This window comes from Poromitra crassiceps, assembly GCF_964638095.1.
Source record: "Poromitra crassiceps genome assembly, chromosome: 17".
In the NCBI taxonomy this organism is placed as follows: Eukaryota; Metazoa; Chordata; class Actinopteri; order Beryciformes; family Melamphaidae; genus Poromitra; species Poromitra crassiceps.
In genome coordinates this window covers 33,157,687-33,182,484 of record NC_139635.1, presented here as the reverse complement: position 1 = coordinate 33,182,484, position 24,798 = coordinate 33,157,687, and the positions used below count along the sequence as shown (strand labels likewise).

The 24,798-nt window shown below is 44.1% G+C and overlaps 3 protein-coding genes across 3 annotated transcripts in view; 1 reads left to right on the top strand and 2 right to left on the bottom strand.

Annotated features, from left to right (window-relative positions):
* lpin2 (lipin 2) overlaps positions 1–24,798 on the bottom strand; it is a 44,291-nt gene extending 19,493 nt beyond the window's left edge. Inside the window, exons 1-4 of the mRNA XM_083653780.1 lie at positions 24,720–24,798; positions 16,292–16,492; positions 1,807–1,902; positions 90–499 (exon numbers count right to left, since the gene is read on the bottom strand). Coding sequence (XP_083509906.1) covers positions 90–499; positions 1,807–1,902; positions 16,292–16,483 — 698 coding nt within the window. The 5' untranslated portion in view covers positions 16,484–16,492; positions 24,720–24,798. The remainder of the gene's footprint in view (positions 1–89; positions 500–1,806; positions 1,903–16,291; positions 16,493–24,719) is intronic.
* On the top strand, positions 6,101–7,509 carry LOC310791981 (P2X purinoceptor 7-like; the record flags this gene model as incomplete). Its single annotated transcript, XM_083653665.1, has 4 exons — positions 6,101–6,313; positions 6,778–6,844; positions 6,983–7,129; positions 7,387–7,509. The coding sequence occupies exons 1-4, from the start codon at positions 6,123–6,125 to the stop codon at positions 7,507–7,509; spliced, it is 528 nt and encodes a 175-aa protein (XP_083509791.1). The 5' UTR covers positions 6,101–6,122.
* LOC310792075 (uncharacterized protein) lies at positions 7,842–15,586 on the bottom strand. Its single transcript, XM_083653781.1, has 15 exons — positions 15,050–15,586; positions 14,650–14,737; positions 13,519–13,696; positions 13,054–13,333; positions 12,792–12,969; positions 12,599–12,675; positions 12,313–12,499; positions 11,979–12,227; positions 11,724–11,895; positions 11,479–11,627; positions 11,218–11,394; positions 10,392–11,071; positions 10,163–10,261; positions 9,593–9,672; positions 7,842–9,485 (listed from the first exon to the last, which is right to left on the bottom strand). Exons 1-11 carry the CDS (start codon positions 15,338–15,340, stop codon positions 11,219–11,221), a joined length of 2,025 nt encoding a protein of 674 aa, XP_083509907.1. The 5' UTR covers positions 15,341–15,586; the 3' UTR covers positions 7,842–9,485; positions 9,593–9,672; positions 10,163–10,261; positions 10,392–11,071; position 11,218.

Here is a 24,798-nt window from a genome sequence, read left to right as displayed (position 1 = left end):
TGATTTGGACTAAATTATATCGCCCAGCCCTAATATGAATCCATCTGAACTGAGATCAAGCTCGGGTCAAGCATTAAACCTGAACGGACCTGGAGTGTGCTGCATGTGCTGCAGCCTCCTCGTCAGAGCTCATCTCCATCTCAAAGATCTCTTCGGGCGGCCCGGCGCCGGGCGTAGCAGCAGGCGTAGCAGCAGGCGTAGCAGCGGGCGTGGTGCTGGGCGTAGCAGCGGCGGGTACATTAGCAGCATTAGCATTGGGACTAGTGACGGCCATGGGCGGGGTCAGCTCCTCCCTGCGGGGGTCTCCTTTGTGCTTCTTCCTCCGTCTCTTCTTCTTCTTGGTGGCCACAGTGCTGGGGGCGGGAGGCTCGGGTGGGTCTTCCGGGTCAGCGGGGTCATCCTCCAGGACCGGCGGTGCCCTGCGCTCCACCTCTGTGATCCAGAACAGGTGACCCTCAGTGGGGATGGGCGAGGTGGCCAGGTGAGCTGGGATAATCTGCTGAAAGACCAGATAGAAGAATGCAGATGCTTGAGAGACATACTGTAGATATGGTCTGCAACTGCATTGTTGTCATTGTTGAGCAATGACAGGAAGTTGGAGAAATTCGCATAGATCGTGTTTTGAGCGATACGTCACTTGACAGATGCACAGCAACTCATTGTTTGCCAGCAACTGTGTCACGCTGGAGTCATTGTTTGGTCAGACACAATTGACATGTGACTTGCGTTTGCACGCAAAGATTGCCGCAGGATTTCAGATTAGCAAAGGCATCCCATGACATCATATCAGTCGGAGGGTTTGTGTACAACAACATCAACAGTGCTGAAGCTGGTGTGCTTGTCACGTGGAAAAAGTATGACATGCTCTACCCACGCACACACGCACACTTAAGGGACCGCCGCATTTCTACAATAAGGCTGAAGTTACATTAAAAGAAAAAGAAAAAAGACAACAGAGACAGATAGTTCTGCTTCGAAAAACGATATGCATTTTTTGTGGAGGGGGGCGACCTCAAACTTAAAGTCCCTGGAAACCAGAAATAATTTTTTATTATGTAGCATTTTGAGTTCATCACATCACAGGAACCTATGTTAATAAGCCACCAGCCAAATTTGAACGATGATGAACGTCGCAAAGTATATAAATTTAGGTTTGACAGTCATGGCAAAAGTCATGAGAATCAATTCGATTTTAGAGTGTATTTTCTCCCGCGGACTGTGTGTGTGGGCGTGTCCCGTCTGCAGCAGAGGAGACCTGCTGGAGGAGACCTGCTCGGAGGAGTTTAACGGAGAGAGAGAGAGAGAGAGGAGAGAGAAGGAAAGAGAGATCGAGTGTGTGTTCGCGCGTTGCTCGACGCATAGCACAGACAGAGAGGGTTTACAGAGAGGAAGAGATTTCTGCGCTGCGAGTGCACAGCGCTACTGTGTGTGTCAGTGTGTGTGTGCGCGCGTGCGTGCATGCGTGTGTGTGATTTGATTAAATCTTATGACGTGATAAGATCATGCATTTTAGCACCGCGTGCACCGCTCTCTTCAATGAGGAAATGGAAATCCAGACCTTGTAGAAAAGTGGCGATTTTAAGGCTTTGGGTTGAAAGTAATGGCTCATACTTTCTGAGCCACACAATTACTCACATAAGACCCTAAATAACATAGTTAGAACGTTTTTGTGGATTTTGGTTTCCAGGGACTTTAAGTCACCCACTTTGCTTTACAAAGCACAATAGTTTTCTTGAAGTTCATGCTATCAATGGTTTTGTGAGCACACAGGCTGGTGGAATAAGAGTCTCATTGGACATCGCTCACATTCAGCTGCTCGCTCTCCTGGACAAAAAAGGCCTCTCCGTTGTCCCCGAGCTTCATGTGCAGGTCCACGGGCTCTCCATTCACCTCGATGTCGATCTGAAAGAATCACACAGAAGCTACAGGTTGACCACTTCAGAGACCGACAGGAAAACTGACCATTATACATGATGATTGGGAAACATCTAAAAATCATAGAGGAGGAATATGGTGTTTGCTTGACCTCGAATCAGCCTTTTTGCAATTTAACAGTAACTGGTAAATGGACTGCATTTACAGTATATAGTGTTTTTCTAGTCAAACCGCCTGACAACACCTGCCTACATTCACCCATTCACACACCGCCCAGGGGTGCTGGTGCAGCCATCGGGACTGGGAGCAATTTGGGGTTCAGTATCTTGCCCGTGGACACTTCGACATGTGGACTAGAGGAGCCGGGGATCGAACCACCGACCTTCTGATTACTAGTGGGGCGACCCGCTCTCCCTCCTCCTGAGCCAGTAAGTTAAGAGAGAGTCTATAACTTCTTCTTCCCACCTTTTTTGTCAGGTGACACAGAATGTCTGTGGCCATGTAACAGCCCATCTCTCTCCTGGGCCTTTACTAAACCTAATTAGTGCATGGGCCCCGCTGGGCTTGTGTTTCCTGGAGCCTGCCAGCAGAACAAGGCTGCTCACGTCTGCCAGCCAAAGCCCAGTGGACCTGGAGGCCCATCAGAAACTTGACACCACGAAAGCAAAAAAAGCAGATGACGACGTCTGGCAGTAACGAGGCCGAGTCTGCTTTCAGCTCGTCACACTGGACAAACCATTCATATTCATATTCATCCTCAAATCAACGGCTTCCAATGACATGTGATTTTCAGTTTGCTCTCGTGTTCTGCAGGGTCGCCTCTTTTCCTGTTTCTGTACTGCCTGGTTTCTGTACTGCCTGGTTTCTGTACTGCCTGGTTTCTCAGCAGCGACGAGGCTTCCTTTCAGCCCCTCAGGGTTGCTAAGGGGGATTTATGTGTGGTGGCTGATGATGGCTGCGAATTTCAATGCCCGTTAATAATGACCAGAATAAATAAAGGAGCTATTCAGAGCCATTTACACTGGGTGACAGCTCATATTCACTGGAGTGGCTGGGTTTTTACACTGGATGACCGCTCATATTATTCACTGGAGTGGCTGGGTCGTGGCTCTGCCAACACACTGCTGGATTTCTGGAATTATTGATGGCAGTTGTTGCCAGCCAAGTACACGCTCAAAATCATGGTTTGGTGAATGGGCTTAGCCCATTTCTCTCTGACAGAACTGGCCAGTCTGACGTGCAGCTAATGTTTAGGTCTCTGTTCTCCTGACTAGACATGGAAATATTCATCCACAGAGGACTGCGTTATTTTCTTTAAGAGTAAAGAAAACTAAACGTACTTCTGAAACCGGTCTGATCACCTGCAAAAGGGACCGGTGTAGGGGGGGGGGACGGACACTCCTTGCCATAGCTACAATTTTGCAGCATTAACCCATTGATACCCGATGCAGCATTTGTGTGTGTATCCCTTTAAGACCGCGGTCTTACGCACACAAATGAGGGATATACACGCAAATGCTGCATCGGGTATCAATGGGTTAAGCTGGTGGCTACTAGTGTCCTATTCCCACCGTGTTCTTGACAGACAGATCCTGAGGAAATTCCAGAATCACTTCAAAGAACTTACTAGGATCCCCTAACTGTACAATAAACCAAGAAGGAATTGGATTGCACCCTTGTAATGGGATTGCCATTTTGGGAGATCACTTAAACCCATGAACAGGAAGCCACACAAAGCATCATTCCTAACACAAAGGACATATGATTATCTGTAGCCCCCAGCAGTTAAAGCCTGTCTCTATCACCTGAGGATGTGCTAAGTGATCTCAGTGACACACACACACACATAACGCTTACACAACAGCCCTTGTTGAGTCCCCCTCCCACACACACACACACACACACAAGTGTAACCTGTTGCCATAGGAACGACAGCCATTCCTCCCTCCAAACCCATCAGCATTCTGGGTAGGTAGCAAAGCAGCATCCATCCCCCACAAATCAACACATATACTCTGGCATATAAGTGACTATAAGCCTTCTTCTAGTCAGAGCAGACCTAGGGATCTGTTTTGTTTTTTTATGCAAGAGCATTTTTATTTTTTTGTATTCCTTTAACTTTGTTTTCTATATACATGTACTACTATATACTAGAATACTAAAAAGTTTTTATTTGTGCAAGATTAGCATGAATAATAAATGTGACCTTTTGTCTTAGGTTTGCCTTTGTGTGTATACCGTGTGTTTGTTTACATTATTGCAAATACTTTTTCAAATATAAAAACTATATAATCTCATTCACCATAATTTGCTACAACACCTTTCTTAGCACACAGTGGACTGGATAGATCCTGAAATCCCCCTATATTATGGAGAATCAATTTTGAATCAGGAATCTAAACTGAATCCGATCGTGAGATACCCAAACATATTGGCAATACAGACAAAAAGCATTTTCAGAATAGTATTGATTTGATTTGTTTTTCAAAAAAGAGCTTTTTGTCCATGAAGCGAATAACAATGACCATAATAATGCCAAAAAATAAACATATTTATTTTTATAAATTTTTATGGGGGGGGGGGGGGGGGGGGTGAGATCGGGAGGAGATTGAAAATCTGACCCCCCCAATTGGTATTTTATGTTCTTGCTCAAACCGAATGTTTTATGGTCGCTCACGATTCAGTAGATCACGGGTCAGCCTTGTTCCAGCCTTAAACTAAGCTCGTTATATAAGGATTTTCCTAAATGTCTATGGAGAAAATGAATGGGGAACTTACTTCTGTGGTGGGATACGTCACGAAAAGTGCCTGTTGAGCTCTATTATATTATTTATTTAACATTATTTCATAATGTTATAATGTTAAATACTGTAGATACTGAGTTAACTAGTACACATGATGAGTGGGATAAATCATAATAATACATTTAGGATTTCTTTGACGAGCTACTTATTGATGGCCCGAGATCTACCGGTGAATCACGATCTACCAGGTGTCACATCGTTAATGTGTCCAGTACAGTATCGGAACAAAGAGAAGGCAATTAAAAACAATGATGTAATCTTACATCCATTTTACTATTGTTGAGGAGAGGGAATCAGAAACAAGAATAACTTGCTCTCAATCCAAACCCATCCATTACAGGCACCGTCAGAGGACGAGGCAAACTGTTATTCTCTCAAGGGAGCCCTAAAGATAGCCACTATTTCACAACCATGATAAATGCGATCTTATCTGCAGACTACTGTATATAGTAGCAAACTCATTTAAGTGCGGGAGAGAAGCACAGCATTTTCCATCGGTTTCAAACAGAGCCAGCGTGTCTACCGATCGATTCATTGTGTATACTGTATATCCATTCTTGCTGGAGCCCCAGACTGAGGCACCGTTTTCCCTAATATGGAACTTTACCCGCACACAGACGAGCCACGGTATGCCGGGTCAAATGAACTTTGCTTCATTTTAAACAGGATGCCGTGGTCTCTGACTTCTGAAGTTGAAAGGAACCCGAAACTGAACTTGAACCTAGTCTCTTCGGGGAGAAACAAAATCTTAGTATATTAAGTAAGTTTGGTGTCACACTTCAGCAACTTAGAACAACACAGGTAGCTGGTCACATTCTTCAACCACGCAGGTTGACTATAGAGGCACATTCAGCAGCCACAACTGCAGATAGACTTCAACAGGTATTTAAAGGAGGACTTACCCCCTAGATATGTATTAGAACAGTGATTTGAAAATACCTATGGAAAAAACCAAGAAATGACATATGCTCTTGTCTATACTGGACTCTTTGGCTGTGTTGAAGTCAAGATTCTTTTTCGGAAATCGACGCCATTACAGTTTGCAGTTTGCCTCAAAAATAATTTATTTGAGATGGGCCATATCTGTATAAATATCAACAACTAGCCAACGCTGGTGGCCTGTTTGGAAAGAGCTTTGCTCAAAATGGTTTAAAGTTATATCAATTTGGTAATTCAGTGGCGAACTAGAAATTTAATTATTTTCTGCATGTATCTCTATGGCAATTACGTTACAAGAGACTAGTGACGCGAGACTCGTTATCGCCGGCGGCATACTGGCGTAGATACGTCATTGCATCCCCCCCCCCCCCCCCCCCCCCGCCCACCACAATCACAATCATACTAAACACTGATAGCATAGGCTAGGTTAGCTTGTCTCTAGGTTAGCTAAGGTCTCTAACAATGAGTGACTCTGATAGCAGCACAAACAGTCCCTTGACAGAAATGTCCTATGAAGAAGTGGAGGATCCAGACACTGACGTCGAGGATTTTTCTCCTCCGGAGTCCCCTGTCGGCGGCCCAGAACCTTATCAGTTTGAGCCACTAGCACAGGCTGGTGGGGAGCCAGCAGCAGCTATTGAAGCAGTGGGCGAGGAGATGGAGGCTCACCACAGAATGGGAGAGGTCAATGAATGGTATGATCGACAATTCAATTGAATGCCCTCTACAGGATTTGAGTGTTGTACTGTAGGCTAGCTAACAGCATTGGTTCTCAAACGTTTTCACGTGAAGGACCCCTAAACTGACACAAATTAGACCACGGACCCCCATCTGATAAGATTTTGAAACCCATGACCAAAGCAGTCATATACCCACTTCTGTCATTGCCTTACTTTTAATACCCATAGGTGGAAAATACATACAAGCCACTCTCCATTGACTTCAATGTGAAATAGCACTACAAAAAAATGCTAATAATATTTTTCTAATTTCATTTATAAATGACCCAAAGACAATATATTACAACTTTTTTGCTGGGGGCCACCTGGAACCCACTGGCTAACAGAAAATTACATTTTTGAACCAATAGCCCAGTTTTTGCAGTTACATAGGGATTTTTCATGGCACATTTCTGAAATGTCTTTTCCATTTGTAACAGGTGCTCTTGTGGCAACTGCAGCAAGCTCTCTCCTAGTGAGAACATCTGCTGCAAGGAAATACCAAAGGTATAAGCACACCAAATAACCCTAAAAAGCTCCATCGTATCAGTATTTGAAGTAACCTCACATGTACTTCTGTGGTTATAATACATTCATCACTGCATGAGACCACACAACACATATACTGCTTTTCATTCCATGCAGGTCATGCGCAGGTGTGGGCGGCATCACGGTGAAGAAGTCGCCTGTGCAACTCTGCACCCAGGGTTTGAACCAGTTGCCCTCAATCCATATGTGCTGCAGGCAGCATATGGCACTTACCTGCAACTCTTTGGGGAATTGGACGATCCGGTTTTAAATAAGCAAGTATATACAGGGATTTGTATTTACAATATTTTTAATACATATTTAGTATATAAAGTAAACAAGTACTCAGTCTCACAATCTAACATCCTTTCCATCCTGAAAATGATCCCCATTTTGTAGATTAATAAAACAAATTAACATTTTGGCCAAAGCACTGACCATATATATTCCTTCTTTACAGTTCCTACCGGCTTCTTGCATACCGCAACTTTGTGCGTTGGGTGTGGGGTTATCTGGGGAAGCATGTGAGAGTGCGCCTTCCCTCCTGCGTCGTCACCCGCATCAGGATTGAGTTCCCTGAAGATGAGGCAGCCTACACTGGTTTCAGGGAGGCCCCACTCCCTTCACTTGATTTTGAGGACTAAAATAAAATCATTTTCACTCCATCAAGTCCACAGCTGTGTCAATTCCAGAAATTATTTTTAGGCGCAGGATGGTTTTATCATCACATAACAGGTTACATTTTTAAAACATCAGTAATGCAGAACTTATATATTCATCATGTGAAGCCTATTGAGATAGAAATGTTATACTAAACATCAGTAATGCAGAACTTATATATTCAGCAGTTATGTCATTCATCATGTGAAGCCTATTGAGATAGAAATGTTATACTAGTAACCTAGGAGTAGAGAAAGTGGCAGCAAGCAAGCTCAAAGTCAAGTAGAATACAAAAGTGAAAAAAGGAGCTTACTGGTTACTTTATGAGAAATTTAATCCAGAAGTGTTGGTACACAGGTAACCTCAGGTTTACATACAATGTACAACTTCATACAAAATAAGAGACACGGGCAGGAAAACGCAACGCGTTTCAACCTCACTGGGTCTTCATCAGGCTATGGCCTGATGAAGACCCAGTACAGAATGACCATGAGTATGACTTTTTAGTCCATGACCTAATTTTGTTTAGATTGATATAGATTGATGGGAGTTGCTTGGATTGAATTAAAACACTCCTGAAGATACTGGATAGATTTTTTTTTATCAGTGAGGGGTCTCAGTGGTTACTTGTTCTGGTTGACGCTTTACTTTATAAATTGCACTGATAACTGACTGTTCGAGTGCAATTCACAAGGTGAGGGTGACATTTACACAAGATTTTTGATAAATAATCATCACTAATGATGTGGAAGTAAGGACTAAGTTGGTGAAGGCAGCTAGAACAGTCTCGTAAGTTCAGAAAATGACATCAGTTTACTGTAATGCACCGTTTAAAATCAGGAAAAGACTACCAAACTCTAAGGCTTAGTTCACACCGGCCACCCAAGCCTTGCCTTTATCCACGCTTTTAAATAGGCGTCCGTTTTAGTCAACGAGGCTGTGTACACCGGGCGCCTGAGCGCGAACCCTGCGTGTACCCACGCCTCGCCTGTGCCTTGCCGATTTTATCGTTTAGGCGCAAGTTCTATTTTCAAGCCGACAAGGCGCGTGCATGCAGGCTTCTTCTGTCAAGCCACGAAAGAAAACCACGACAATATCCGTGGGAAATGGCAGTCAACTGAATTTCAAAATAAAATAGTTACTACAACAGTGTTGAGCAGAGAGTGAGATTGACGGGTGGCTATCACGTGGGGCTTTCTTCCCGTCGGCAAACAAATCTTCAAGAGAGAATAGCGACCGAAGAAGCAAGATGGACAATGTTGTTGTGCCAGCACATATTCTTGCAAGATTGCCTCTCTAAAAAGTCTGACTATAGTCAGACCTGGTTATACATATCCAGCATCAATAGAACATTAAATATATCAGATTTATTTTACCTACACATGATAATTCGGGACCACACGTGAAAAAATACAGCCGGGAGAGAGGAGAGGCGCTTGTGACTCGGCTCCAGGTTCAGCGTGCAAAGGCGTGCGGTGTGATCGGTTCACACCCAGCTCAAGGTCTGCAGGTGTAGGCGTGGGTTGAGGCAAGGCAAGGCGTAGGTTCCCTGTGTCTGTGTGAACGTAGCGGGATGATATACTGTATCTAGTCTGCTCTCACGATATCTGTTCAATTCAGGGGTCTACGATCGATATGGGCTGATATCATATGCTCATTTAAGACCATCAGCACAAAAGCTACAAAATGTAATACCTCTGAAAGGGCCTTAATTTTCCCTAAATTAATTTATCAATTTTACTTTTCAAGACCCCGCAGATACCCTGAAGTAACATCCAAACTAAGAGGGAAAAAAAACAGCAGTGAGAGTCAAGAGGGGAAGAAACACCAATTTTCTGTCCCGGTAGTGTTGCAAGGTAAGGCAAGGTTGAAGAGAAGTTTGATTCGTAGCCTGCGCAGGTTGAAGGCAGTCAGATGTTCGACGGGAGACGTCAATCTTGTTCAGCTCTCAGTAGAACCTCTGGTGGGAAACAGATAAACAGATGTTTCAGGAAGACACAGAGAGAGCTCAATGCCGTAGTGTTTAGTGTTCAGATACAACACAAGTTTGTGTGTGGTCTCAGATACCTTGCACACAGCCATGTGAAGTGGAGTCTGTTGAGCTGATAAAACCTCGGCATGGACTCAACCCCACCACTGGACAGGAACTAATTTGTCCAAGTAAAAAAAAAAAATGTTTGAGGTAATAATCTGTGCTACTTTGCAGCTGTTTTGGGAGGAGAACCGACAGGTCATAGCACCAATGAAAGTGATTCCTTTTCAACAGGCAGGTTGGGTGGGCTAAAGTCGCGTATGAGCATAAGAACTCATGGGTCTGGTGTTGAGACTAGGCTGTCAGTAAAAGTGATGGGGAGGTAATATTTTTTTGATTAAAAAGACATACATAAGTTTCAGTAGTTATTTGTTTGATTATACTTTTCAGTCTGGCTGTCAGTATTTCACCATGTTGTGAAAGCGATGGGAGGGATTTTTATTGAGAAGAAATAAGGTTTTCATCAAGTTATTTGTTGCTGCTTTGATTAAATGTATTTCACAGAATATCAATAATTATAATGTAGATTGAATTCACTCTTGTACTTTTTGAACAGGTTAGACAAATTGGCTAACATGACATGGACCAAATGACTTGAAACTTACTTGGGCCTTCAGCATGGAGGGACATGTAGTCGGCAGTCAGTTGTTAGACGGGAGAAGGAAATCTTTAGTGGACAAGTTGTTCAGCTCTCAGTAGAACCTCTGGTTGGAAACAGATAACAGATGTTTTGGGAAGACAAAGAGAGGTCAAAGAGGTATCATTTAGTGTTTAGTACTGATACAAGACAAGTCTAGTTACTGCTAGAATATATTTGTGTGTGATCTCAGATACCGGGCGTGCACACAGCCATCTGAAGTGGAGTCTGTTGGGCTGATGGAGGCACGGTTGTGCAGTGGTAGTGCTGTTGCCTCACAGCTACAAGGTCCTGGGTTCAATCCCCCCCTGGGACGCTGTGGGCATGTTCCACCCCCCATGTCTTCAGTGCCTACTGTCCAGGTGGGCTATCTTGTCGAAAGAGCCTTTCTGTGTGGAGTTTGCATGTTCTCCCTGGGGTTCCTCCATATATACCCCCCCCAGGGCCCAAAATTAACACCCGCCAAGCGCTATTGGCAACCAGATTTTACATTTGACGGGTGACGCTCAGGGGTCTACCCGATTCTTCAAACAAGTATTTTATAACGTCCTTTGTTTAATAGTGGACGGTAAATATTCGGGAACATTACTGGCTGCAATGGCCATCTGAGAAAAATCCTCAGCAGAATCCTTGACGTATTTATGACAAAAATGTGATATATTATTTTGGCCAGTAAGAAATATGCCTGGCGGGTGGATTTCCCCCCCCCCCCATCTACCAGTCACCTGGCCAGTGAGTCAAAAAGTTAATTTCGGGTTCTGAACCGCCCACTAAAGACATGCAGAAGATCGTCTGACCAGCGGCGGTTGGAAGAAGTTGGTCCCCGGGCGCTTCACTGCAGTGACAGCCTCTTTCCTGGACAGGAACTCACACGTCACTGGAAAAAAAAGAAAAAAAGCGTGTAGATTTTTAGTTCGATAACAGGGATATATCAGCGGATAGTAATACAACTGGCAAACAACCACTTTCAGTGATCAATAACCAGAAATATATTCTTACAAACTATTATGTAATCAGCCAAACCTTAGCTATTCTTGAAGAATCGTGACTTGTGTCTGGCCACTGCTTCAGCTTTGTCAGGCCTCTGAAACTGTGCACATAGAGCCTCTGGGACAGGAACTGCATCAAGGAACTCCTGATACGGACGCGGCTCTCCCACAACATGATCAAACAATAGCTCCATCAATGTGTCGATGTAGCCTTCAGTGTACAGATAAAACAGAGTTATAACACAACTTTCCCAAAATGAATCATGATGCTGCACTTATGACAAAAAAAAAATACCTGAAGTGGGATGACTCTTCAGTGCTTGCACACTGTAGTCACCGTGCTTGTACTTTGGATACACGATCGAGTATCTCAGTGCTCCAGCTGCAGTGGATGAATGTGTTCTGTCTGCATTTTCATTGTAGTGCATTGCCGTCAGCTGCAGTCTAATAAGAAGCACATTCAGTTAGGTTCAGCCATTACAAAAAAATGGGAGGGGAGGGTGAATACTAGAAGTTAGAAAATATACAGGCATTGAATACCTGCACAGCATTCCAGTGAAGGAGAACACCACATTTTTGGGGGCAAACTTGAGGATCAGACTGTGAAACGACTCAATCCCTGAAGTGTGGTATTGTGGACTGATTTTTATGATGTCTTTTATCAGTCTCGGAGCCAGCAGAATTGCTGTCAATTTTTCACATGCTGCAGTACCTACACACAGGAGTAATGTAATTAACCCAATTTGGCAACATAAATAGCTGTAAACATGATCAGCGATTTACAACTGCACTTACTTGGCTCGAGCCACTCCCTTGCCTGCTCACCGACTAGAGGCTGGTGGAGACACTTTGGAAAAAGGGCATTGTCATGGGTGTGGAGATTCTGGGTGTGGCTGGCGACGGAGGACCACTTCGCCTCAACCTCCTGCGGTGATGCAGAGGTCATAGCCGACCAATAAATGTGGTTCACCACACTCTTCCTCCACAAGGCCACCTTCTGCATTCCTTTCAATTTACCAAGTGCATCAATCTTCTTCCCCACGCCTGGGCACAAAACATAAAGCTTACAAACACAAATTGTAAGAGAAAATTGCAGCAATATGATGTTTTAGTATCGTTTCATACATACCCTTTCCAATATGCCACGGGTCAAAGTAGTGAGTAATCTCACTTCTTTGCTCCCGCAAAAATTTCCGGACTCCTGTATGTCTGTCAGTGACTACAGCTTTGACTGGGACTCCCTTGCGCTCCAGCAGAGACAGACTTCTCTCAAATCCCTCCTTCTCCATCCGTCCGCTGTTTCCAACTTCATTGCTCTGGTGATGGATCAAAAAAATAGATATATGCTCTGCACAGTATATACAAAAGGACTCATGTGAATTATTTTTCTTACTGTTTTTCTATCAATGTCTCACCTGAACCAATTGAATGTCAATGACTTTGTTTACTTTGAGATCCATCATAGTGTAGCTCCCATACTTTGCAGAATGTCCTAAAAACAGGAGAGTAAAGAGTAATAAAACTATAAAATAACAGTACTAAAAAATGTTGAAAATATGCTGTAGCTATGCTGTAGCTAACTATCATACATCCTCATAAAATCCTCACCCGGCGTGTCCGCCCGCATGTCACCCCCGAGTGTCACATCTCCACCAGCTATGCTGTCATTGATTAGAGCCTCCTGGTCCTGGTTCCACTGCCAGTTGATGGTGGGTAAGAGGAGCTTGGCCTGGTGTTTATGGAAGGTCTTTTCCGAGATTCCTTGGATCTTGAAGGCTTCCATGAACTAAAAGGAAAACAGTAATGTGATGCGACATAATTGCAATCTACTACCGGAACAAAACATATTATAAATTTGTTCCTGTCTCACCTTTGATGTTTTAGCAAATGATGAGCCTGTGAACAGAACCGCAGCACACAGCTGAAGGTTCCCTGCTGGTATGTTGTTGTTCACCATTGGCTGGCTGGACCACTGGTCAGCGTGGTGGCAGTGATGGCAGTACTGCTTCACCCGGAGGAGTGTCCCAATGACTGTTTTGGTGATCTCACAGCTCCGGTGGCAAAGTGAACATTTTTCAAACAGCTCCATTAATTTGTCTTCGTAGACGATGTACTTGGTCACTGCATGAGGTGGCAATGCATTTGAGGTACTAGAAAAGGGAAAGACAAATGATATGGTGTAAGGAAAATGCTCTATGAGTATGAATGAACCTTGTGTTGACAAAAATCTGACTAAATAAACCAGACAACAGCACTTCTAAATGACAGACTACCATTATCTGTGACTGAAAACCATCACATAAAAAGCAGTAGTATTCTGAAGTAAATGCTTTACCTATCCATGGAACTGCCGGTTAAAACTAGCGGGGAGCTGGACTCCTCACACCGCTTCCTTTTGACTGGGGGAGTGCCTGGGCTGGAGCTTGTTTGAGAGTCAAGCATTGGCTGGGCCTCAGGAACCAGTGTGCTTGTGTCACACGACACATTCCTGCTAGGCACTCGGGCCTGAGTAGCTGCACATGAAGAAAGGGTTTTACAGTAAGCAGCGCAAACTCAAATATGTGAGCACCAGCTAAAGTTCTAAATAAACGCTAAAAAAGCTAAAGAAACACCTGACACTGATAGCTGTAGCTTATAGGCTGTTACTACAACGAGTTGAGAGGCAGCTGCAGTGATAGTGATGATACCAAGTCATTTTTTGCAAGTATTTGGTCACAAGTCCAAGTCAAGTCTCTTATGGACAGTGGTGGAAATGGGGGGAGGGGGGCAAATAAAGAAAAAAATAAAGATTGTTTTCACGGGTCCCAAATCTCAAATCAAGTCTAAAGTCTTTGAGGACAAGTCTCAAGTCACTGTGTGTGCAGTGTGTATGACTCAAGTCCAAGTCTCAAATCCAAGTCCCCATCTCTGGATGATACTGATTTGATTTTAATCTCAATAAACAGATAGGCTAATATATAAATTGGAATACTAGCCAGGGTTAGCTCTAGCCAGGCTAGTCATTGTTAGCAATAACAGTTGATAACAACACACACAGGTGGTATTTGGCCCATACGAACAACGTAGCAACATGCCCACAGACAGAAGTTTAGACCAGGGGTTAGAAAACATAATGGGCACTTATTCTTCATAATGTATCATATTTAAAATCACTCAAAACAGCCAATTTAGGTCATCTCGTTGGATTTTTCTAGCTTCATAAGCAAATTGTATGGTTTGTCTTAGACCTCCTGGACCAGGGAGAACCACAATAAGGGCTGCATATTGTAGTCTCAAAAAACACAAGTCACTTGTATACAATAATTCCAGGTCTGCACGCCTGTCCTCCGTGTATCGAGAACCGTTTGTCAGGTCGACTTCAAACTTACAGTGCTCTTTCAGACTCGATTGTGTCTAGCTTCAGCCCATTCATCATTATACATGTGTAGCAGCCTAGCAGGTGTATCAACCTAATATTATGACTCACCCTTGCTTCGTCTGGGAGGCTTGATGTCAGCCTGTCCAATAGCATGTTTTGTGCTGACTGCTTCAGTCTGGCACGCCATGTCTCTAAACTGACTCACACACACACACACACACACACACACACACACACACACACACACACACACACGTTTTTTTTTCCTGCTAGTGAGCAACTTAGCATTTTTTTCCCCCCTGCTAGTGAGCAACTTAGCATATTATTTTTCAATCAGGCAGTCTAGTCTATTTGGCGGACATAAAACCACTGAAACTAACGCTACGTTTAGCGCGCAAAATTACCTTTCTGCCGATCGTATTCCAATTCTAATTAGCCTACCTATTCACATAACATAAACGCATTATTCATCAATACCAGCATATCAAAGGAGCTAGCTTCGACTCACCTCACGATGCGGCTGTGATGGCGGCCGTGTACTGCCACTGGCCACTGACCAAGGCACGGCATGCCTTTTGAGTTTGAGCTGCGTGGAGTATCCCTGCTCAACTTCACCGGCATTCGCAAAACAGTCCCTTGTGAAATGCCGCTGGCATACTGCTGCTGTAGGCGCGACACGGACACCACTCTCCAGGCCCAGCGCAACCAGCCACTTTCGCAGAACCTCTGGGTCCACAGGGAAGCTGTATAGCACGGCACCACTGCTTTTACAGCCGGGGAAGACGCACCTCCGACCCATTCTGCTCGGCTAAAACTATCACTACAATAAGCTATGAAGGCTAACGCTAGGCTAACGCTAATGCTAAAGCTAACAAAGCTATCTAGCTACTAACTAACCAACTAAACTACTACACGACTATGGAGAAAATCTAACCTAACAACTGTCTAAAATCACTAACTTACTAAATAGCACACAAACAATAAACTAATATAAACTAACAGCACAATCTACTAGCTAACTTCGTATCTCTGTCTATCTATATCTCTGTCTATCTATATCTCTGTCTCTCTCAAAACGCCAAACTCCTACTCTACGGGCCACTAGGCTGAGAGCACTGACTTTTATCAACTTTGAGGTGAAGCTGTTGCAATACAGTACTGTAGGTGGCGGTAATGCACAAATAAGTTTGCCAACCGCCATAAAACGCTAGAAGAAGAAGAAGAAGAAGAGCACTGCAGAGGGTACAGGGGGAGTAGGGGAGTAACTATCTTGAAATCCCATAGTCTTTGGGTCACCGTGACGTAACGACGTGTCAAATATCCCATTCATTTGAGAAAAAAAAAAAAAGCAGTGTTGGACCCTTAGAGGGCGCTTATGCCAGATATACTGCTGAAAAATGATACAAATGGTAAAATGGCAACAGTTTGGTGTCAAATGTGGAAATTTTGACCAGAATTCTTCACACATCACCCCCAAAGTCATATATATTGGTTAAAAGCTGAAAAAAAGTGTTTTGGAGGTAAGTTCTCCTTTAAGGTGGCTTGAAACCGATCATACAGGTATTCGTAATACTCATTATTGCACAGATTGTCAAGAACTGGGCCTACTTGCCTGACAAAATATTGTTTTAAAAAGCACATCACTTTTTTTTTTTTTAAGATGACGCTCAAATTGTCAACGGATTTAGGTTCACACATATGAGTTAACGTTTCAGGGAAAGGAAACAGAAACAAATGAAATCGTTCTCACCACTTTCTCTTTGGAGCGCAGCACACCCAGTTTGCCGAAGCGCACGTGGAAGGGCGAGCACTGGTAGGTGCCGTCTCTCTGGCGGACCACCACCACGTCGATGCAGCCCGACAGCGTGGCCTGGTTGATGCCCTTGTACAGCTCTTTGACGGTGACCAGCACCTGGCCTGCCAGCTGGCCCACGTAGTTCATGGTGTCCGCCTGGAGGAAGAAGACGAGAGGAAGAAGACCACATTAGCAGAGCTAAGCCAAGCATAGGAGGAGGGTGTCATAGTACAGCAACAGTCCCACAACAACGTTTTCCTTTTCACTTCACTCGAGTTTCCTTACCCCAGTATGTAGCTATCTCTCTCTCTCTCTTCTGTACAGTGTGTCTGTGTCTGGCTTGTCTTTTGCTTTCGTCTCACTGGCTGCCTGCCCCGTGTGGTGTCACTCTGTCATCTCCTGACCTGCGCATGCAGACTGGCAGAGTGCCAATGTCACACTGTCACGGGTCGCCGTCCCTCCGGAGCCACATCAGAGCGAGGGGGGCTGACGGCTGAGCGGTGAGCGGGAGAGACAATGAGAGAAGGGACGACCACACAGCCAGTTCCTGCTGCTGCTGCCGCCCCATGGAGGCAGCCCACTTCCTGTTTACATTTCTCATCCTCTGCTAAGTATATCATAAAGTGAATACTATGAGAAGCATACAGTAGTTCTGTCTGTGGCTATAGGATCAACTCTGCACGTTAACCTCAGAGCGTTTTTTTGTGTGCCTGGGGGACATGCAGTTTGTGAGCCTGAAACTGTTTTACAAGCAATTTACGTTCAAGCCAATAAATCAGAGATAACTGCCGTCGTAAAGTGGAGATAGGCCTAAGCTAATCATTCCTTTGACAAACTCATTGGCACTGGCACTCTACATTTCCAGCCTACTTGTGGCCTCTGAAGTTATTAAACTACCGGTAGGTTATTTGCGATGGGTGTAGCATTGGGATCGGGACCTAAGACCAATGATGCTAAGCTAACTGTCTTAGCGAACCTGGATTTGGTTGGCTCGGCGTCAGGTGGTCAGGGTCTACTTTAGTGAGGCTTGTAAACCAATTCCCCTGCTGACTGGGTTTGACGTAACCCGAACGGCTCACACACTCCTGAGATCATCTCACACTGACCTTTTGTTCAGGGTCCAGCAGGGGGCAGTAGAGGGGAGCGGGAGGGGGGGGGGGGGGGGGGGGGGGGGGGATAGGGGCAACATTGTTTATGGGTGGCTCAGAGAATAGGGCAAATTGTACCACAATAGGGGTTTTCCAAGGAGAATACTGATGTCAAAAACATTCATTTAAAATATCCAGGCTGCTCAGAATCATCCGTGCCTCTCGACCACACACAAACACACACACACACACACAGGTAAACACGGTGGGAAACCAAACAGAGCCATCACACTACCTGGACTGTGCCAGGGGTTGTAATGGGGGGTCTAGAATATGATTGGATGTGTGGGACCATCTGTAAACAACAGGAAGCTCTCTGCTCTTTCTAGGAACTGCCTTCTAAGAACTTTGCCCCACATTTGCACACAGGGAGGGTGGAAAAATAAATACAAGCTGTGCCTAAGTAAAGGGCCCCTTATTGACATTCAGTCAATGTACACTGTGTATCATTTGTACAGCGTTATTATCATCAGCTTCCTACACCAGCCACCACCCAGCTCCAGACAAGATTAAATTACCAGCTACTGGCAAATAATCACTACATTCAAAATGAAATAGGAGAAAATCAGAGTTGCCAAAACACTGGCAAAGTGCATCATTTTGACTGTTTCCTATTGCTTGCGTAAGCTTGGGGAAATCCCATTGGAAAGCTAGGCTATTTGGCCCCAAGAAAACATCCAATAGTTGAGGGTGAAATAAACTAAAAACTTTCAACAGACGGGTAATGGTCATCATGTCATTAGGGTCAAAACTCTTTGAATATCCGTACAATGTTTTTATCTCCAGTCATAAACAGCTCAAACAAATAAGCAATCCAGAGAGTTGTTAAAGCATGCTTGCAACCACACTACCAATTCTTTCATGTACTGTATATACACACTGAGTCAGTCAATCTGCAAACCACAACAACAACCCAGTTCAGTTCGACTCCAAGGTTTAACAAAAACAAATGTTTTTTTTACTTAGTGAAAGGTGAGAGATATAGTATTTTTAGTAATGTAGGCTTACCTAGATCTATGTTTATGAAGGTTTATGAAAAACTCCAACAAAAGATTATCTAGGACCATATGAAATCTGTTTTATTTTTTCCCAAAATTCTGTTTTATTTTTTCACTCCCAATTCCGTTTTTTCCATTTTAATTTTGGGCTTAGGATTGTGGTTGTTGTTGTTGTTTTGATGATTTGGCTCTCTCAGACAGCCTCTTCCACACTCAGAGTGAAAACCAAGCTGTCAGGTGATGTAAGGGTCCCACGCAAGATCCACGACCACCTCCTCTCAAAACACCTCAATCCAATTTTACAATCATCAAACCATTTAGGTTACTACAATAATGAGGTTTACTTTTGATTTTGATAATTAGGCCTACTTTTTTTTTAATCAAATTCAGACAAATTATGGAAAATTGTGCAATATTCCATGTTTTAGAGTTGATTCCATTTTTCTCACCAAATTCCATGATTCCGTCCGTTTTTCCATTTTGAGGAAATCATATGGCCCTATCATAACTACGGTAACAACATAAAAAAAAAAAAAAAAAAAAAAGTTTTTTAAATTCAGCTCAATGCATACGAGCAATGTGGGCTACTAAGAAAAAGTGATGCAGGAATCATCATAGACTTCTGTGTGCCAGACAGACATAATAGCTACAGTACCACACAAGGGGGAGAAGAAAAAAAGAAGAAAACGTGACTGAAACTTTGCGGGGTGAATTAACTTCCGCTTTTATGCAGAAATCTGTGAACTGTAGTGTTTAACAGGAAATGGGCGCTCCCTGTGGTGGAGGGTTGTTTTGATGAGTTTTGAGTAAGCTTCATTTGGCATTTATTCGTGCATTCTTACACCTCGGTTACATTCAAAATACACAACTAATGAACGGTGTGTTTACCTCAAACACTGTATGGTTGCTTTTCCAAAGTAATTATGAGTTGTGGTGTTGAGCAGTGAGCCTGTAGTCACTCAACAGGTAGCCTAGTAGGTAGAATAATAAGCAGTAAACTATAACAGGTAGAGCCAGAAGAGACACTTCATCTCCTCACGCAAATTACAAATAATTAACCACTGAACCCACACATGCTATGTAATGGAACATCAACATCAGGCCGGTTGAGCAGGCTGAGGAGAGTATCCAGCATTAAAACCAAACATTACTGTCAATTGTGTGTGTGTGTGTGTGTGTGTGTGTGTGTGTGTGTGTGTGTGTGTGTGTGTGTGTGTGTGTGAGGGGGGGCGCACAATATTTCCTGCAGTTATTCATCGTCTATTTCCCATTTCAGTGTCTTGCAGATTCAGATGAGTCAGACGAGAGAGAGCAACATGTCACAAAAGTTATTTTGCCAAAGCCAATACAAACTCTTAGCTCGCATAATAGCCTACATGGTAAATGGCCTGCATTTATATAGCGCTTTTATCCAAAGCGCTTTACAGTCAGTAGGTACATTCACCCATTCATACACCGATGGCGGCAGGCTACCACGCAGGGTGCTGGCACACCATCAGGAGCAATTTGGGGTTCAGTGTCTTGCCAAAGGACACTTCGACATGCAGACTGGAGGCGGTGGGAATCGAACCACGACCTCTTTTATCCAAAGCGATTAGTGGACAACCTGCTCTACCTCCTGAGCTACAGCCGCCCCGTACACATAACTTATAGGCAGAAAAAAAGACAGAGAAAAAAAACAAATCTAAATATATTTTGTTAAATATGTAGACTAGACGTCGGTAGGTTTTGTGGAGATGACGTCTGGCAGGTAAAGATGCCTGCCTGGACAACATCAACATTCTCCATGTTGAGGTTTGAAATGTGAATGACTTACAGTAGTTCAATGGTTTATCCTTGCTTAGTTTTTAGCCTACAGTATGTACACTTTGTCCATTTTAATCTTTGTTGTTAAGAAGAGTGCATTTCAGACCTGTCTCTGTGAACCTCTTTCTTTAACTAAATGAATTGATGAATTAACACGTTTTTTGTTTTTTTTGGGTGGGAAGTGAGATGGGTAGACCAGACAGGCTCCTTCACTCATACTTTGCTTGTATGTTTTTGACTATATCAAATACACAGACCCCCCCCCCTCCTCCTTCCGGCTCTACTCTCACAGTCTAAACTGGCTCTCTGGAATCCAAAAGCCGAAAATCCGTCATAGTGACGTAAAACTTTAATCCCCGAAAAGCAGCCTTGAACATAGTCCTATTACTCACATGATCCATCTATGAGTCACATGTGGCCAGGTACCAAGCCACTAGACTTGGCCCCCAAAATAAGGCAAACCACCTGTGAAACCCGACAATAGGCGACTAACACTGTAGTAGCCAGGCCCTCCAGGCAGCATCAGGCCCTCCAGGCAGCATCAGGCCCCAAGCTGTGATCTGATCCAATACATCCGTCAACGCTGACTCACCAACGACCAGGAGGCCCTGGGAGACAGGGAGCCTGTATCCTGCTCGCTGGTGTCCGTGTTGTCCTCTGTAGTGCTTCCCAGCAGGGAGTCCATGTCCCCCCAGGAGGACCGCAGTCTTTTCATCAGCGTTTGGTGGAGCAGCAGCTCAGCCACCTCTGGATACTCCGCTGGGAGTAAAGTCTTCCTCCCTCGAGCAACGATGATAATGTCTTCCTGACATCTTCAATCCAATCTCTTATACTGCTCTCCTAATCGCCGTGGAACAACCTTCCACGGGGGTAAACAACACCAACACGGTGCTACCTGACTGACGCCAGTGGCAATTATGCAAAACAATGTCATAAATGTGGTCATTTCTCTTCTGGGACATTCTCTGCGGGGGGTGATGTGTGTGTGTGTGTGTGTGTGTGTGTGTGTGTGTGTGTGTGTGTGTGTGTGTGTGTGTACAACTACATCCAGTCAGCTGACAGGAGACCCAGGCATCAGCCAATGGAGGAGGCCCTTAAAGGTGGCGGGTGGACGGCTGATAAGGGACGGCGAATTCCTGTGACGGGCCACACTGTGTTGTCCCGCTGATAAGGATACACGTCACGCTCTACAAGCCGAGGAAAAGGACCAAGGGGCAAAGCAGCAGCGTCAGTCACATGTACAACACACACACACACACACACACACACACACACACACACACACACACACACACACACACACACACACACACACACACACACACACACACACACACACACACACACACACACACACACACACACGTACGTTTCTGTGGATGATTCATCAAGGAGGGTCTCAATTTACTGCCAGAGCCAAACAGATATTCTGTACATTGAACTTCAACATGTTGTTAACTTGTTACCCTTGTACCTTTTTTTTGTAAACAAGAACGGTACTAAGCGCTATTCACACTATCTGTACGTAACACTTTGGTTCACCTCCTTGACATGTGATCTCATGTACTGCATGAGTGTATGCCAAAGTTGCATTCTTTATGAGGATTAGTCACTAAATAGCACAGTTTGCTGAAATTAGCCCATATGCAAATGTTAGACATCCATGCTATATCTAGACTGCATGCAGATGGAGCAGGTAGCCACTAGCCAGTCATCATCATCAGACTGTAGTCAGAGCAGTGGGAAATCCAGGCTGGTTTCTGGTTTGGCGATCAGGAGGTCCTCTCTGTTTTGGCTTTCTTGCATCTCCTCCTGCCTGGCTTAGATCCTACATGGAGCCCTCAGACATAAACACGGCGCACGTGGCTCTCCAAAAAAAGGCCTCCTTCCTGGCCCATCTGCTATGCAGCCGTTTGAAAAAGACTATCAAAGAAAACACATGGCGCCGGCCCGGGAATGATGAATGATCAGTTCAACCTCTTTTTCAGAGCAGTGTGCCATGTTGTTGTGTGTGTTCAATGATGTTGACAAGTGCCATGGTCATAGGATTTGATCAGGAACACAAGAACTACAGATTCAATATTTTGAGTTAAAAAAATTACTAAAAATGCTAATATCACCCATACACCATGAGTACTGAGAGAGAAATGCTGCTGGGTATTAGGTCTGTTAGGGTACAACCAGCCAACGTACTGTAGCAGCACCATGTGACTCAGCACTGGGCACGAATCAACACTGAAAGGCCATGCATTAATCATTGCAGGCTTGTATCATTCAAAATGATCAGATGTGAACCTGATGGTCCTCCTAGTAACCTTTACTCCATGATTCGGTACAGTATAGCCTACATGTACAATGATACAACACACATGCTTTGACTTGATGACAATTATAGACTCAGTCCATGTGACTGGGCTGGCCATGCAGACCACACGGTTCACGTTAAACTCAAAGTACTGGTAGTACTCTACTCTACTAGTGTGTTATATACACCAACACAATCCTACTTAAAACTTGTTTAAAATCACCAATGAATAACTGATGTACAACATCAGATGTCAACATCTGAAACATTAATAACCAGACAGAAATGTGTTGACTTTTCACCTTTGCACATCTCAAATTCTTCTTGTGGTGAAACAGAAACACAGAAATGGCCTTTCATATTCAAAAGGAAATTCAAACTATAAGCTTCACAAGCAAAGTCAACGGTAAAAGAAAATGCCTTGACCCACATACTAGAATATGGAACAAATGGAGTGACTACATTGTCTCAAATTATTAGCCTGAAACTTCTCAGCCTAGTGCTGTGGATTTGGGGCTACACCACGGTGACACACAGTGGATTTGGGGCTACACCACGGTGACACACAGTGGCAATGGTCAAGGCCAAACGCTAATTTGGGCATGCAAGAGCAGGACTAGGCCTACGCCCTGTGAGATCGGAGAAGCTAGTATTTGTTTTTCCAAGAGAATTTACTGTACAACAAATCCATGATTCAACACAATGGTTGCTAAGACAACCTCCCTAGGTTGAAGTCACTTTCAGAGTAGAGAAGGGAAGTAGAGAAGGTTTCATAATAGAGACGAATAGCCCTTTTTGTATTTAAAAAAAGAATGGCTATGGGAGAATCAACAGACAGTGCAAGGACCCTAAAGCGATAGATATCGTAAGAAATCTATATCGGTTTAGTGTCCTGAAAAGGACTAATAGATGCCCAAATCTTAGTGCAATGTGCAAGGGCAAATCTTTACTAGTTTCTAGTGCTCTCTCTTTTTCTTTTAATTACCACTTCAGCAACTAAACAACAGTGGTAATTAAAATATTTTTATTTTGAGTGCTACAAACTAGCAAAGATTCGCCCTTGGGCCTAAGATATGGCCCCTATATCCTGCTTGTCATTTGGGTCAAACTCACTGTGTGTAATGTACACAACAAAACACATCTCTGAGTCAACTATCCTGCAACTTGGGACAAGTGTAAAATGTACAGTATATTCATATATTTTTCTCTTCTATTAAAAAAAAGTGTGTGTGTGTGTGGGGGGGGGGAGGTAACGGCACATTTTGCTTAGCCTAGTTACAGCCCTTTTCATTCACCTTATTCATGATCATGACAGGCTCCTATGTCACTTGTCTCTGACAGCTGAGCACAGCGTACTTGAGAAGACTGGTGGGACTGTCTACCTAAAAAGCAAAACAATGTCCACACCTGCAAGCAGCTTTAGTCTATGTTGCCTATAGCATTTTCCAACATCACAGTGCAAAGACAGGTGGTTGGTGAGGTGGCAGTTACTGCTCAATTGCCAGGAATTTTGAACGTAACGTTCTGCTAAAACAAGCTAGCCATGCAGCTACAAGCATACCTGGAAAACACACAACACCATCTCTATTCACAGAGACTAAACAAACTTGCAGGTGTTCATAAACAAATGTCACCGCGGCACACAGTCTCTAGACAGATGGTTTATTTACGAACATTCGCACAGAATGCAACGTTATGATCTCTGGTTGCCACCAGTAAAACATCAGGCCAGGCCATAAACGCTGTGCCTAGCAGAGACAAGTCAAGTTGAGGAGTAGCTAAATGAATGGAGTCGGCTGCACAGCTATTAGCCGTTTGCCAGACCGCCCGGCCGGTTAACCATCAGTTAACCCTTAGCTAACGTTAGGTTTATAGCAACGTTAACCTGTTTAACGGCAGAGTCAGTGGTGAGTCCTAGGGTACAATTACACTGTGAGCGTATTGAGGGATAAATACTGACTATAGGATCAATCATGAATCCAGTCTGCCTCGGAGTTGAATTCATGCATCGTAAGAAATGTTAGCCAGCTGGCTAGCTAACGTTAGCTAACGAGAGTCAGAGCCAGAGAAAGAGACTGTCAATGGCAGCGGCACGCAGTGAATGAATTCTAACAACAATCATTTACCTTTCGGTTGACTTCACCGGGATGCTGCCGAGGAAGGACGAGTGTCTTCTTCAGTGAGTCCCCATAACACTCCTCCTGT

Bases quoted from the DNA above. Each gene is read 5' to 3' on its own strand.
- LOC310792075 (XM_083653781.1), bottom strand. From the start codon at position 15,340: ATGGGTCGGAGGTGCGTCTTCCCCGGCTGTAAAAGCAGTGGTGCCGTG. The intron at 12,676-12,791 runs GTGAGGATTTTA...TCCTGTTTTTAG, and splicing joins CATGCGGGCGGACACGCCGG to GACATTCTGCAAAGTATGGG. The intron at 12,500-12,598 runs GTGAGACATTGA...ATCCATCACCAG, and splicing joins TTGACATTCAATTGGTTCAG to AGCAATGAAGTTGGAAACAG.